At 40.3% G+C, this 14121-nt stretch overlaps 1 protein-coding gene across 1 annotated transcript in view; it reads right to left on the bottom strand.

Annotated features, from left to right (window-relative positions):
• SCIN (scinderin) overlaps positions 1 to 12916 on the bottom strand; it is an 83832-nt gene extending 70916 nt beyond the window's left edge. The window contains exons 1-3 of the mRNA XM_025872969.2: positions 12638 to 12916; positions 8341 to 8495; positions 2491 to 2652 (exon numbers count right to left, since the gene is read on the bottom strand). Coding sequence (XP_025728754.2) covers positions 2491 to 2652; positions 8341 to 8495; positions 12638 to 12836 — 516 coding nt within the window. The 5' untranslated portion in view covers positions 12837 to 12916. The remainder of the gene's footprint in view (positions 1 to 2490; positions 2653 to 8340; positions 8496 to 12637) is intronic.
• Between the last annotated feature and the right edge of the window lie 1205 nt (positions 12917 to 14121).

Raw genomic sequence — 14121 nt, 5'->3', positions numbered from 1 at the left:
TTAGAAGATTTTAAGCTAGATTAGACATAATTCTGAATTGAGCAGATTCGGAAACTATTGCAAGATACTCTGTTATAGAGCCATACCTTCTTATATCCCACCAAGTTAGCTTAGGGTAGTGGAAAGAATGTAAACTAAGAATAGAAAACCCCAGGTCAGCATTCAACCTGTATTAATGCAAGTGACTTGCTCCCACCCTCTACGGCTTTTTTTCTCTTGTGAAACCACGATGACAACTGTCATTTCCAGATGTGACTCTGTGTCAGGGGAAATTGAATCATAGTCAGCTAAGGTTAGAAGCACCATCAGAAATCGTAGTCAATTCTGTTTGTAGAGAGAAAAAAAAAAAAAAAGAAAAAAGAAATTGTTTTCATCTAAACAATAAATGAGGAAGTTAAGGCTCTGGAGAGGTTAATAACTTGCTCAAGATTAAGGAGCAGATAGTTAGAAAGCTGAACTGGAGGCCTTTCATGGTAATTAAAGAGATTATTGCATGTGTGGAGCAATTACATTACACATGAAAAGCTATTTTAAGAAAGAAGTATGTTCACGTAATGGCAGTGATGAATTACATTATCAACGGAAAGTGTCTCTTCTGTGTAGGGGCCCCAGAGATCATCTAATCGACTTTTATAGATGAGAATCTAAGATTAAAGTCAGCTTGGATGAAAACTGAGGTCTCTTTTTTCTATGAAAAATACTATCTTCTATGTTAAAACACTTCATAAATTATCAAGGGATAAAGGGCTATAAAAATGTTATAGGAGAAGCCGGTTAGGAGAATGGGTTAGCATTTAAAGTTGAAAGGGGCTTTTCCAAGAAATTCACCGTGAGGTTCAGGGCAGGGGTACTGCCATTTTGGGTGCAGATGTCTAAGTGTGACACTGAGAACTGTACTTTGGACATTATTAATATGATGATCGCAACTGTGCACACAAGCTGGTGTGATCCAAGATAGCCGAATTACACATTAGCAGTAATAAAACTAGAGGTGTATCCTAACTGAGAGAAACCCACGAAGTTTATAGCTTGGAGCCATTTTCCAAATGATTAATAATCTTAGCACACTTAATCTCTGTGCTGTTGCTAAGTTAATATTGCCTTAACAGAACCCTGACTGAGGGGCTCCGTTTTCAAAATCCTTAGTGTCCCTTCTCTGTGCACGTGGAATAAACTCTTTTGGCTTTTGTCTGATGCTTTTCCCCAAAATACTGCCCATGGAGAGGCAATAAAATAAAATGCTCAGGTGGGAATCAGACACCCCCAGGGTGGAATCCTGGCTTCACCATTCACTGGCTGTGCACTGGGAGGAAATTCCACAGCCGGTGCAAGCCTCAGGCTAACCGAAGCAGCACTGGTCAGAGCAAGTCTCTGTACAATGCTGAGCACAGAAACGTTCCTGACGACGAGCAGGATGCTGATGCACATGGTGTAACGGGGGGGGCGATGACCATGAGGAGGAGGAGAAGGGCATTATAAAGGCTCTGCCCTCTCCTGCCCTCTCTGCTTTCCCCATGGGTTTTCAATGGTAGAGAATGCCTTTTATTCCGACTTTATTTTATTTCTACCTTACAAAGTTTAAAAGACCCAACTTAAATCCCACCATCTAGAGCCTAGCAAAGACTTTGCAATAATACTTCTTTTAGAGATAAAAATGATTTGGGGGCGCCTGGGTGGCTCAGTCATTAAGCATCTGCCTTTGGCTCAGGTCATGATCCCAGGGTCCTGGGATCGAGCCCTGCATCCGGCTCCCTGCTCCGCGGGAAGCCTGCTTCTCCCTCTCCCTCTGCCCCTCCCCCTCGTTTGTGCTCTCTCCCTCTCTCTCTCTCAAAATAAATAAATAAAATCTTTAAAAAAGTAATTATTAGTAAGTATATGTGAACTCAGAGGGGCCTCTTTTCCTGGAAACAAATGTAAGTCAGATATTGCCCATCCCATTAAGGTGATACTTAATATCTGTACTTGTGCCTTTTCTCTTAATACCCTAAAATAATTAAAAAGTATGAAATAGTATGGTGTAGTAAATGTGTGACATATATCCCAAAATATCCCCTAAAATCTCCTTAGGCAAGCTGTTTAGACTTACCCCATGTCCATTTGAAATCCTAGAAACTTTGCTTTCTGGAGAAAATTCCATTTGTCCCTCAAATAATGTTTTCCCACACCCAATTAAGGACAAAAATAATTAGCGGAAGCTCTGTTCAGACAGAGGGTAAATATATAAAAAATTATTCTATGTGTGTTCTATTGTAGGAAGAACTAAATCATTACTCCATGCTAACCCTATCAAAGAAAATAAAAACTTTGAAGTCTCACTTTGTGTGATTTAAATACTCGCCAATTCATCCTATGATATGATTGCATCTCACATAAACATGATCTGTTCCCTGTGTGTCGAAAATGTGATTATCTTCCACGGCACGTACATCTGATTTGATCTGAACACAATTCACTCTCCATTAGACGTCTGCATGTGCATGTAACACTTACAGTGCCGAGGTCAATGATGAAGCAGTCGCCCTTGTTGAAACTGTCCCAGCTAAGGGGAACTTCCGTGGCCCTGACCACTCTCCGACCCTTCACATGCAGGAGCCTCTTAGCGGTCAAGTCATTTGTAAGAACATGATTTAGTCCAGATGCCACACCTCCGGCCTGATCAGTGGGAGGAAGACAGAAAACAAACAAAAAGAGATGAAGCTTCTAACTAGATACAAAAACACATAAAACCACAGGTGTATCTGTCAAAACTGCCTGTCAGCCCAAGACAAAATAGCCACCTCAGAGCATGTGAAACAGTAAGTACACAGAAGAGAATGCCGTGGCAAATCAACCCCTTTTTTGGTTCTTTTAAGGCCTTTTGTCCTTCCTGTTTTAATCATTCAACTTAAGATTGCAGGTATTTACTAAGAACCTTCAGTGGATAAAACCTGTGACATAAATGAAGAGAAGCAGTAGCTCCCAAAGTGTCCTTTGGGAATGAATGAGTCTAAAACCATTAAGTGAGAAGCAGACAAGATTTCAGGGAAGAAGACAGGAAGATAGAGGAGAGTCAGAGGTAACAAGAGCAAGTGAGGAGAGAACGAGCCACCCCAAAATTCCCATGCCCCACACAGTGTTAGGACACAGAAGGGGAGTTGACTCCTGGCCAGATGTGGGGGGATCCCATTTATGATCTTTAACATTATATATATATATTTTTAAATTTTTTTATTATGTTATGTTAATCACCATACATTACATCATTAGTTTCTGATGTGGTGTTCCATGATTCATTGTTTGCATATAACACCCGGTGCTCCATTCAGTACGTGCCCTCTTTAATACCCATCAGCAGGCTAACCCATTCCCCGACCCCCCCTCCCCTCTAGAACCCTCAGTTTGTTTCTCAGAGTCCATAGTCTCTCCTGGTTCCTCTCCCCCTCCGATTTCCCCCCTTCATTCTTCCCTTCCTGCTATCTTCTCCTTTTTTTTTTCACATATAATGTATTATTTGTTTCAGAGATATGGGTCTGTGATTCAGCAGTCTTACACAATTCATAGTGCTCACCATAGCACATACCCTCCCCAATGTCTATCACTCAGCCACCCATAAAAACTTTTTCCTTCTTTCTTTCTTTTTTCATTTATTCATTCTTTCTTTCTCTCCCTCTCTTTTTTCTTTTTCTCTCCGTCTCTTTTTCTTTCTTTCTCTTTCTTTCTTTCTCTCCCTCTCTCTTTTTCTTTCTTTTCTTTTTCTTTCTTTCTTTCTTTCTTTCTTTTTCTTTCTTTCTTTCTCTCTCTCTCTCTCTTTCTTTCTTTCTTTCTTTCTTTCTTTTTCTTTCTCTCTCTCTTTTTTTCTTTCTATGCCAGGCCTGAGTATTTATACCCTAAATTTGGTTGCACATCCCAAAAGAAAATTATATTCAATTTAAGGAGGGGCTCCTGGGTTGCTCAGTCGTTAAGCATCTGCCTTCGGTTCAGGTCATGATCCCGGTGTCCTGGGATTGAGCCCCGCATCGGGCTCCCTGCTCAGCGCGAAGTCTGCTTCTCCCTTTCCCACTCCCCCTGCTTGTGTTCCCTCTCTCGCTGTGTCTCTCTGTTGAATAAATAAATAAAATCTTGAAAAATAAATAAATAAATAAATATGCTAAGGAAAATAATGAACTATATCAATTACATCTTCTTGTCTTATTTGAAATCAGCTTTTACCTTTTTACTTTTTCCTTTAATTAAATGTTAGAAATGATAATCTTTATTTATTTCCACAATTAATTATGAGGTAATGTGCATAATAAAGAAGCGGTGTAAGCAAATCACTTTTATTGCTCAAAGGCCTCCTACAATAATATGGTAAGAAAATTAGCAATATAGGAAACCTATAAAATGATCCAATTTTCAAAATTTATTCATAAGGACGCCTGGGTGGCTCAGCTGGTTAAGCATCTGACTTTTGATTTTTTAGCTCAGGTCATGGTCTCAGGGTCATGAAATTGAGCCCCACATCGGGCTCCATGCTCAGTGCGGGGTCTGCTTGTCCCTCTTCCTCTGCTCCTCTCCGTGTGTGCTCCCTCTCTCTCTCAAATAAATAAAACACTTTTTTAAAATTTATTTATAAACATATATAGTAAATCCAGAGAAAGAAGTTAAGCTGCCTATGTAATCATTAGCACATTCCTGAAATTTCCACTGACTTTATTTTTTTTTAAGATCATATATTTATTTATTTGTCAGATAGAGAGAGAGAGCACAAGCAGGGGGAGCTGCAGATGGAGAAGCAGGTTTCCCGCTGAGCAAGGAGCCTGAGGCGGGAATGTATCCCAGGACCCTGGCATCATGACCTGAGCTAACGGCAGACATTTAACCAACTGAGCCACCCAGGTGCCCTGAAATTTCCACTGACTTTAAATTACCACCATTCTCCAGGAAAAGACCCTCATGAATAGAAAGGTTTTATTACAATAGGCTAAAAGTTGACTTCAGGACAATTATAACCACAAATTTTATGAACTATATAACAATTTCTCAGTCCATAATGTTATCAAGATTGCCATAAATGAACAAACTATTATACAATAAAAATAAACACAAGTTTTTATCTATATACTACTGTTCTTGGCCATTTCACTTTTCAAAAAAATAACTACATTGTGATCTGGTAAACAGTGTAAGAACTCTGTGATCTGAAAGAAGTTATAAAATAAAAAACAGACTGGGGATACTTACATAACATTTAAGCTACTGTCATATAGTGAACCATCAGAGTGATATATAGTCTGTGAACATTTAACAATATTTTAAAAATTAATTTTGTCTTAATAAAATTTGATGTGAAAAAGGCACAAAAGAAAAACCGTAAGTTTCATATATGTTGGTATTTGATAGTAAATATTTCTGGAATAGTGTTTGAATTAACCCTAGAAACTCCCAGTCTCTTTCTACCTTCACACAGCATAATGAAAGCAAGGTGGATGATCCTCTAAATCAGTGACACCATAAACACAGTTTTGCTGGCTGATGGATGTTTGATGGTCACTATTTACAATCATGGCTAAGAGCCGGGTCTTGTTGAGCTTGGGAAAGAGATTTAATATAAGGAAGCAGTGGTAAGGGACGCCTGGGGGCCTCAGTTGGTTAAGGGTCTGCCTTTGGCTCAGGTCATGGTCCCAGGGTCCTAGGATCGAGTCTGCCAGGTCGGGCTCCCTGCTCTGTGGGGAGTCTGCTTCTCCCTCTGCCTGCCGCTTCCCCTGCTTGTGTGCTCGTGCTCTCTCTCTCTCCGACAAGTAAATAAATAAGATCTTTTAAAAAAGGAAAAAAAAAAAAAAGGAAGTAGTGGTAAATATTACTCCTCTAGGACTCCCCCAGCCTAAAAAGCCTCATAAAAAGAAACCTCAGGTGAATTAAATGACCTGACAAGACGGTCTTAATGTTGCCTCGCTGAATCTTTCCCTTACACACGACAACTAAATATGGCTGCTGCTGGCTTGGTAATGGTAGGCTTGGCCAAACCGTGTCCATTCCAAATAGACACGACACCCTGTTTCACAGTAATCTTAAATAAACAAATTCATCCTGATATTTGAGCCATTTATTTATATTGAGAGCATCATAGTATAGTGATTACCAGCTTAGGCACTGAAGTCAGATGGTCACCCAGTCACATATCCACTGTTAGACCTTGTTAAGTTACATAGTTTCTCAAAGCTTTTGTTTACTTATCTTAATAGGGTGACAATGACAGAAACTGCACCTAGGGGGTGTTATTTGGATGAAATGAGATAATAGACATGAAGTGCTTAGCACATTCTTGTAAGTATGAAATTAAGTACAACATAATGGTCTTTGCTATTCTGGGATAGCTGGGTGGCTTAGTTGGTTAAAGCATCTGACTCTTGATTTCAGCTCAGATCATGATCTCAGGGTCATGAGATTGAGCCCCGTGTTAGGCTCGGAGCTCAGCATGGAGTTTGGTTGAGATTCTCTCCCTCTCTCCTTCTGCCTCTGCCCCTTCCCCCGCTTGCATCCTCTCTCTCCTTCTCTCTCAAAATAAATAAGATCTTTAAAAAAATAGTCTTTGCTATTCTGGGTGGCAAATTATCCTTGCTTCCAAATTTCTTATCAAGTATTTTGCAAGTGCACACATTGTCAACTGCTCAATGTCACTAATGATAAGACAGTGAACTGATCTTTTTGCTGATAAATTTGACCTCCATTAGCAAATACCGTCTTTCTAAAAAATGCTGATTTGTAAGTGATTTTGATGTAGAAGATAATTACCTTATAACTGTAAAATTGCTTTTTCATGTCCACCTTTAAATACATATCCAGAAGTTTGATTTCAGAGGTCCTGCTAACAGCCAGAAGGATTAATAATATCACAATTTCCTACTGACTGTATATGCACTATATATGTATGTTATTATTTAATTTGATCCCTAATCCTTACAATACCTATATGAGGAAGCTGTTGTTATACCCATTATATATTTGAGGAAACTGAGCACAGAAAGCTTACTTGCCCTGAAGTAAACAAGTCATACATAGCAGAAATGGGTTCATAACCAGGATGTTGTCATATTACATGCTTTTAGTAACTACATGACCCAGCTTATTCAAAATGTTGGTTTCATTGACATAAAGGAAGTTTCAGGATCATTTGACATAAACTGTAGGAACTCATGTGAATTAAATGAAATGAGAAGTCATACATTGTTTCATATCTAGGGTTGTTCATAACCTAGAGTGAAAAACATCATTTCAAGAGAGAAGAGAATTTATATCTGTTTATCCTCACCTCAATAGCATCACAAAATATTCACTAAGGCTCTGATCAGGCAAAAGTAGAAATAAACCCTGGCATTGTAGTAGATAAATTCAATACATATTCAGAATTCTAGTTTGGCTCTGAGGTTTTAAGTCCTCAGTAAGCTAACAGGCTCAAAGGGTGAGGCGGTGGGGTCTGCAGAAGACCTGTTGGAGCATGTCTGATTTTGAAAAGGATTGCTTCTGAAATGTTTGTCTAGAGAGGTATTTCTCACACTGTAACTGAACACTCTTGGGGGCAGGGGAGATTGTGAAGAGTGGCGAGTCCGCAAGGGTCATGGAGGGAATTCCCCCAAAAAAGGCTGTCTTTCATTGAAGGTTGCCTTAAAAGAATAGAACTACTTAACTTGTTTTTTTTTCTTTTTCCCCCAGAAGAAAAGCCGGTTGATGATCAGTGTTTCAGGCCAAAACACATAAATTGTGTGTATGTGTGTGTAGCAGTGTAGGTATATTTGACTTTGTGAGGCCGAACCACATACATATTTAACTCAACGGTTTGTTTCATTTGTATCATTTCCAAGATCAAACCACACTATTTGAGAAATGTGTGTATAGTTCTTTCTATAGAAGTAACTGGAATTATAATTGTTATAAATATTGCATTAAGACATTCCAGAACAACTGAGATTCCCAAGTCTTGGGTCATTTGCAGCAACTTCAGAGGTTCTCTAGAATGGCATTAACAGAAATTGTGAATACCCGAGTTGCTAATATTTAATTATCGAAGTAACTCCACAAAATTTTAAAGGGCTTTCTTGTGACAACACTACTGAAACTCTTAACTTTATTAAAAATTAACCTATTAAATGAAATCAATCCAGAACACTTCACATATTACACTCATGTTCCACAAACATTTATTGAGTACCTACTATGTATCCAGCAGGTACTGGTATATATCAGTAAATAAAACAGATTGAAACAAAAATAAAACAAAAAAACCCTGCCCTCAATGAACTTTCATTCTCTGAAGACATGAGGTGTGGATGCATAGGAAGAGAAAGGGGGTCATAATGGAAAGAGTTCATGAGAGCGGCTTACCTTGTATTTCAGGCCTCCTTTGAAATAGCCAACAAAATCAGTAGATTCATAGCCTTGAAGTTCTCTACTCTGCACTGGCTTGCCTCCCAAATAGTCATCCATCTGAACAGTAAAGATGGCAGCCGCTGTGCTTTCATCCTGAGTACACTCCTTTCCTGCAACAGCAAAGGCCAGCACTTCATTTCTCAAGCCAGGAAAATGACTAAGGCAGAATTTCTGATACAAAAGGCTCAGAAATTTTCTTTGAATCATATATACATCAATACAATAAACCGTCTTCAGCAGAACAATCTCTTGACAGAAATGTAATATAAAAATATTATTTTGTTAATAGCTACAAGAATTGTTTTGTTCTTGCTTTTCAATTCTTTTTAAAAACTGTTTAAAAGAAGCACTGCTGGGGGCACCTGGCTGGCACAGTCGGTTGACTGTCCTACTGTTGGTTTTGGCTCAGGTCATGGTCTCAGGGTCATGGGATGGAGCCCCATTTTGTGCTCCGTGCTCCGTGCAGAGTCTGCTTGGGACCCTCTCTCTCCCTCTCCTTCTGCCCCTCCTGGGCATGCTCTCTCTCCCTCCCTCTCTCTCTCTAAAATAAATTAATTAATCTTAAAAAAAAAAAAACATAACACTGCTATCTGTATATGCTCAAAAAGATATAGCACTATACTCTAGTAGGACTCAAGATTCTTTTGCTAATCAGATCAGACTATGAGAATGTTTTCCAATTGTTTTAGCTTTTATTAGCATCAATATGCCAATATGTTAATATTTGTAAGGAATAGGAACATCATAGGCCATAGATAAATAGCTTTACAAAAGCAAGTAGTTTTTAGAATGGAAACAGGAATATCACTTGACCTCACCCCTATTTTTAAGTCCTAGTGCCCCCACTTTATTATTTTATTGGTGTAAGATCATATTCTCTATGTGGAAAGGGAGAATAAGAGATTAATAAGATTAATAAGATTCACATCTATTGAATGTGACTGTAGGTATTATTAACCCAAGAATTTAACACACAACACACATTTAATTTTCACAGTTCTAGTATAAATCCCATCCAGGCAAACTCGCTGAGGTCAAAACACCAATTCTTCAGCACCAGCGTCTTCCGTGTGCCCGAGGATCCGAGCCAGTCCTGAGGGAAACTCAAATTTTAGAAAACACACTTCAAAACCCTTACTACATAGGAGCTGTGTAAAAATCATAAATGATTCTAGAAATAATAATAGCCAACAATTATACATTTATACTATCCTTGATATGGGCCAGATACTGTGCTAGTGGTTTACACGGATGATCTCATTTAATCTTCAAGCAAACACATGCAGCAAAAATATTTTCCACCACGTACAACGGACCCAGTAAAGGCTTCGAGAGGCCAAGTAACTTCATAAAGTTGACCTCTTGTAGAACACGACACAGAGGCAGGTTTCTGTGATTCTGAAGCACAGGCTCTTAGAAACTACAATAGCAATCAATAGTTTTTTATACTCCGACTTTCATTAGCAGTAACATTTTGTGGTGACTGGGTTATGCTATTTTCCTCCGCAGATAACTGATGTAGAAAAGTTTAGAAGCCGTAACAATACTACAGTTCACAGGAAACCCCAACTGAGAGTATTCACCAAAGCTGAAGAAAGGGAAACAGCTATATTAATGGAAGAACTGTATTTCTTTACATTCCTCCCTTACTCTCAAAGGGAACCTGTGTAGCAACTTATCTTCTCAGGAAAAAAAATCCACTAGCTGTTAAGAGTACTTGACATGGTAACAATTTTATAAACTTGATGTGGTCAGAGGAAAAAAATCACATATGCGACTTTGTAGTCGGAAAGAACATTAGTGCCATTCTGCCCACTTTCCCATCCATAAATGAGAATACTAATAAAGACATAGATGTAGATTTGCACAGAGATGTCTTAAGAGGGAAGTTTAAATCAAGGTTAATATTGAAAGTGTTAAGGATAATGTGTTTGACATAAACATTCTTACTTGAGCACAAGTTGAAACGCAGATTTCTTTACACAGATATAAATGGACAGGCATGCAATTAATGAATGAACTGAAAGTAAGTTAATTAAATTATGCTATCATTTTTTTGATGCTTGTGTACTGCGCTGGGCCAGGGAACATCAGTATGAATAAACTAGAATCCTTGCTCTAAAGTTGAAAGATCCTAAAGAAGCCAATACCAGCCTTTGAATGTGAAAAGTAGAATCCAGTTCAGTGATATCATGATGCAGGTTTAGCAATGTTCAGGAACATATGAACTTGCTCTATGAATTTCGCTTATGACCTCATTTATTTTCCCTTTTCTGATGTCTTTTACCAATGTCTTTCAAATTATAGTATGTTCTTTTGTGTTATGTTATTTTATATTTTGTTGCCTTACAGTTTTAGTAGATCTTGACAATCATGAAGTGTTTTTGCCCAAAGCATTTTCTATTACAGTTTTCAAAATTGGTGAGCACTAAATGAATGACTGAGTTAATGTGAATCTGTAAACCCTAAAAAACAATTTGTTTAATGAGCAAGCTTCTTCGGATAAGAAAGAACCCATAGAATAACCACCACTACACCCCCCAAACCCCCCACAAACTGTGTTCAAAGCATCTTGCAGTCTTCTGACAAACTGTTGTCTACAGCAAGATATGAGGTCCCTTCACATCTTAATTCACCAAAATTACAAATGTGGCATTTCAGACGCTTTTATTCATTCTAGATCCAAGTTCTGAATAGAAAGACCAAGACGAGGACATTACTATTCTATCTGGCATCATTCATTCATGAACATGGTTTTATATTAAGGTTTCAGTGATTTCTGGTATAAAATATAAAGAGATCACTGTCTATTTATCATAGGAATAGTGACACTATTCCTATGGGAAACCAAAGCTGGGAAACCAAAAAGTGTTTGGAACTCAGCTTGAGCTTCGTCAAGCAAGCACAAAATTTTAACATAAAACGCCATAATAAAAACAATCCTTCTCCCTCTTCGTATTTCTCACTTGCAGTGTCCGTTTCAGGGGTTCACTACCGTTGAGAACATCACTTCTTAATGGTTTCTACCATGTTATTTCTTAAGTTCTTCAGATGTTAGAAATAAAAATGATGGCTTTTCAAGGACTTCAAAATGCGTGTGTGTGTGATTTTGTGTGGTCTCCCCACAGGCTCGGGAATAAAGCTAAAAGTAAAGAACGAGAAGTCCAGGGGAGGCAATCTAGTTTTAAAAGAAGGCCGTAAGTCTCAGATAATCGGCACGTTGTTAGACGGGGTGTGTCCACTGGCACAGGATCCTACAGGGAGAGGCTGGACATTCAGGATGTTTACGAGTAAAAGTAGAAGGTGGAAAAAGTAGAACACACAAGGCCCAGTATTCTGACAACCTGGCGCAAGTGCCGCCCAAAATAATTACTATTGCTGAAGGAGCTGTTTTGTTTCACACTGTGTCCTTGTTCAAATAGATAAATAACAATAATACAAATAACTATTATAATAAAGCAACTCATTTAAATAATACATGCCATATAAAGCTATTTATTTATTTTGACGAGATCTGTATTTTTTTCTCTTTTCCACCCAGGGTCGCCAACATCCTGATCAGCAGCAATTTCGGTTAGCCGACCGTGTGAGCAGTGTGGAGCAAGTGGATTCTGATTTAAAGTCGCCCAGAGCATGAGCATTAACTGCCAAAATGTGTGAAGAAATATAAGCTGGGGCCCGAGGGCAAAAAAATAAAAATAAATTAACTAGAGAAAAGGGAGGCGGGGGTGGGGGGGGGACCTCTCCCCAGCTGCGGCGGATTCCTACAAACTTGTTTGACTTCGTCTCCTCCCTGACAGGGAAACCAGGACTGAACTTGTCGGAAGGTGAGCGGGACTTGGCCAGAGCCAGGGTGCGCTAAGCAGCGGCCCTGGGCGGGAGCACGGTTTACAAACTGGAAGGTGCAACGGGGAGAAGCTAGAGGAACCAGCCTCCAAGCCCGGGAGACCGGCCTGACAGAGGTCAAAGCCCGTGGAGTAAGACTGCTCCCGACCACTCCGTGCCCCGCGTTTGCAGCCGCGTTCTCAAGAGCGGACTCTGGCGTGGAGAAGGCGGCCAGCCCAAAGGGGGCCGCCCGGAGGGGTCGCTACAGGCGCGACGGGTCCCCAGGCCCTTCCCGTGCGCGGTTCCCCTCTCCCCCCCACCCCACCCCCACCCCACCCCCACCTCCAGCCGGCCAATCTCAGCCTCTCGCGGCCTCGCCCCTCCGCGACCTGGGCGCGTCGGAGTCCCGCTGCCTGCACCCCCTTACCCAGCCAGAAGTGCAGGCGATAGGTGAAGCCCCGGCTCGCCTTGGCCGTGTGCAGCACCAGGTAGGCATCCCCGACGTAGAAGTCGCCGTAAGCGCTCTGGGGCACCGGCACGAGCTCGAGCTTCTCCACCCGCCAGACCTGCAGCCCCGCCTGCTTGCCCGCTCGGACGAACTCCTCGTGGTACAGCCCCTGGGACATGGCTCCGACAGGCACTGCTCCGGAAAAGGGGCGCGCAATCAAGTCGATCCCGAAGTCGGACTAATCCGAGACCCGCTGGAGGGACCCTGTTCGCCGCGACTTTACAGGACTCGCCCTGCGGGGAGGCGGGGCTTGGAAGTGGGAGGGGCTAAGTGCACGAGCCCCAGTCGCTCCAAGAGTAGGGGATCCCTTTCCATTCTCATAGCTGCGTCTAGTACCAAACTCCTACGCCCTACTCCGAGTTAGCAGGAGGATCAGAATCTCAGAAATCCTGAGATCCGGAGGGAATTTACAGAAATTCCTGAAACTGCCTCCTAGTCTAAGGAAGGACATTTCTTTCTGGTAACAGGTGGAGGAGATCAACAATTTAAACTCTGGTGGGCGCATCCTTCTCTAAAAAAAAAAAAAAAAAAAATGGCTGTCCAGGCAACATTGAATTTTTGTGAATTTTTCTGATTACACTGGTTATGTTTACTGAAGATAATTTTTAAAGCACCAACTATGAATAAAGTTCAAATTAGCTCTAATCACACAACCCACAGGTAAGTTCTGATAACATTTTTAAACAAAATTAAGATCATGACATGAAACTTTACCTTTTGATTTGTAATTTGTTTTGTCCCCTATAGTACGTAGGTCTTTTCACTGGGTGGGGGGTGGGGGCTGTGGACTGTAAACATGTAGAATTTCCAAAAATCCCATCCTCCCCTCTGGGAAACCCTGATTTGTTAGGCATGAACAAATCCCAGGTCGTTTTAGAGTCTTTGAAAGTATGCCATTATTTTAACTTTTATTTTTATTTGAAAAATGATAAGGGAATTAATTACACTTATACATAACGGTATCTTTCTTGCTCCCCATTTTGACAAACATTTTATTAATTAAGAAGTGAATGCCTATCTTTGGCCCATGAAATTCTACCTCTTAGAGGTTGCAACATTTTAACAATTTAATGCATATTCTTTTCAAATGTTTGAGTTGATACAGACATATTCATGCATCATCTTTCTGTCTTTCCATCTGTCTATCTCTGTTTATCTGTCCATCCACCGCTCTCCGTGTTGGTGCTTAAGAGCACAAGCTTTGGAGCCAACTGTCCTGGGTTCAGTTTCCTGCTCTGCCAGTTCTAGCGGTGTAGCCTGTGGCAGGTTCCTTGGCTGCTCAGTTTTCTTGTCTCTCAAAGGGAGACATTTGATAAGATAGAACTGTTGTGTCAATTAAATGAGTTCATACAGATAAAGTGCTTGAAAGAATTCTTACCAGAGTAAAATTCTCACTAAGTGCA

This window comes from Callorhinus ursinus, unplaced genomic scaffold, assembly GCF_003265705.2.
Source record: "Callorhinus ursinus isolate GAN/ISIS: 27379988/994484 unplaced genomic scaffold, GSC_fseal_2.0 scaffold12, whole genome shotgun sequence".
Classification (NCBI taxonomy): domain Eukaryota; kingdom Metazoa; phylum Chordata; class Mammalia; order Carnivora; family Otariidae; genus Callorhinus; species Callorhinus ursinus.
Note: the sequence above shows the minus strand (reverse complement) of the source record. Positions and strands in the feature narration are given on the sequence as shown.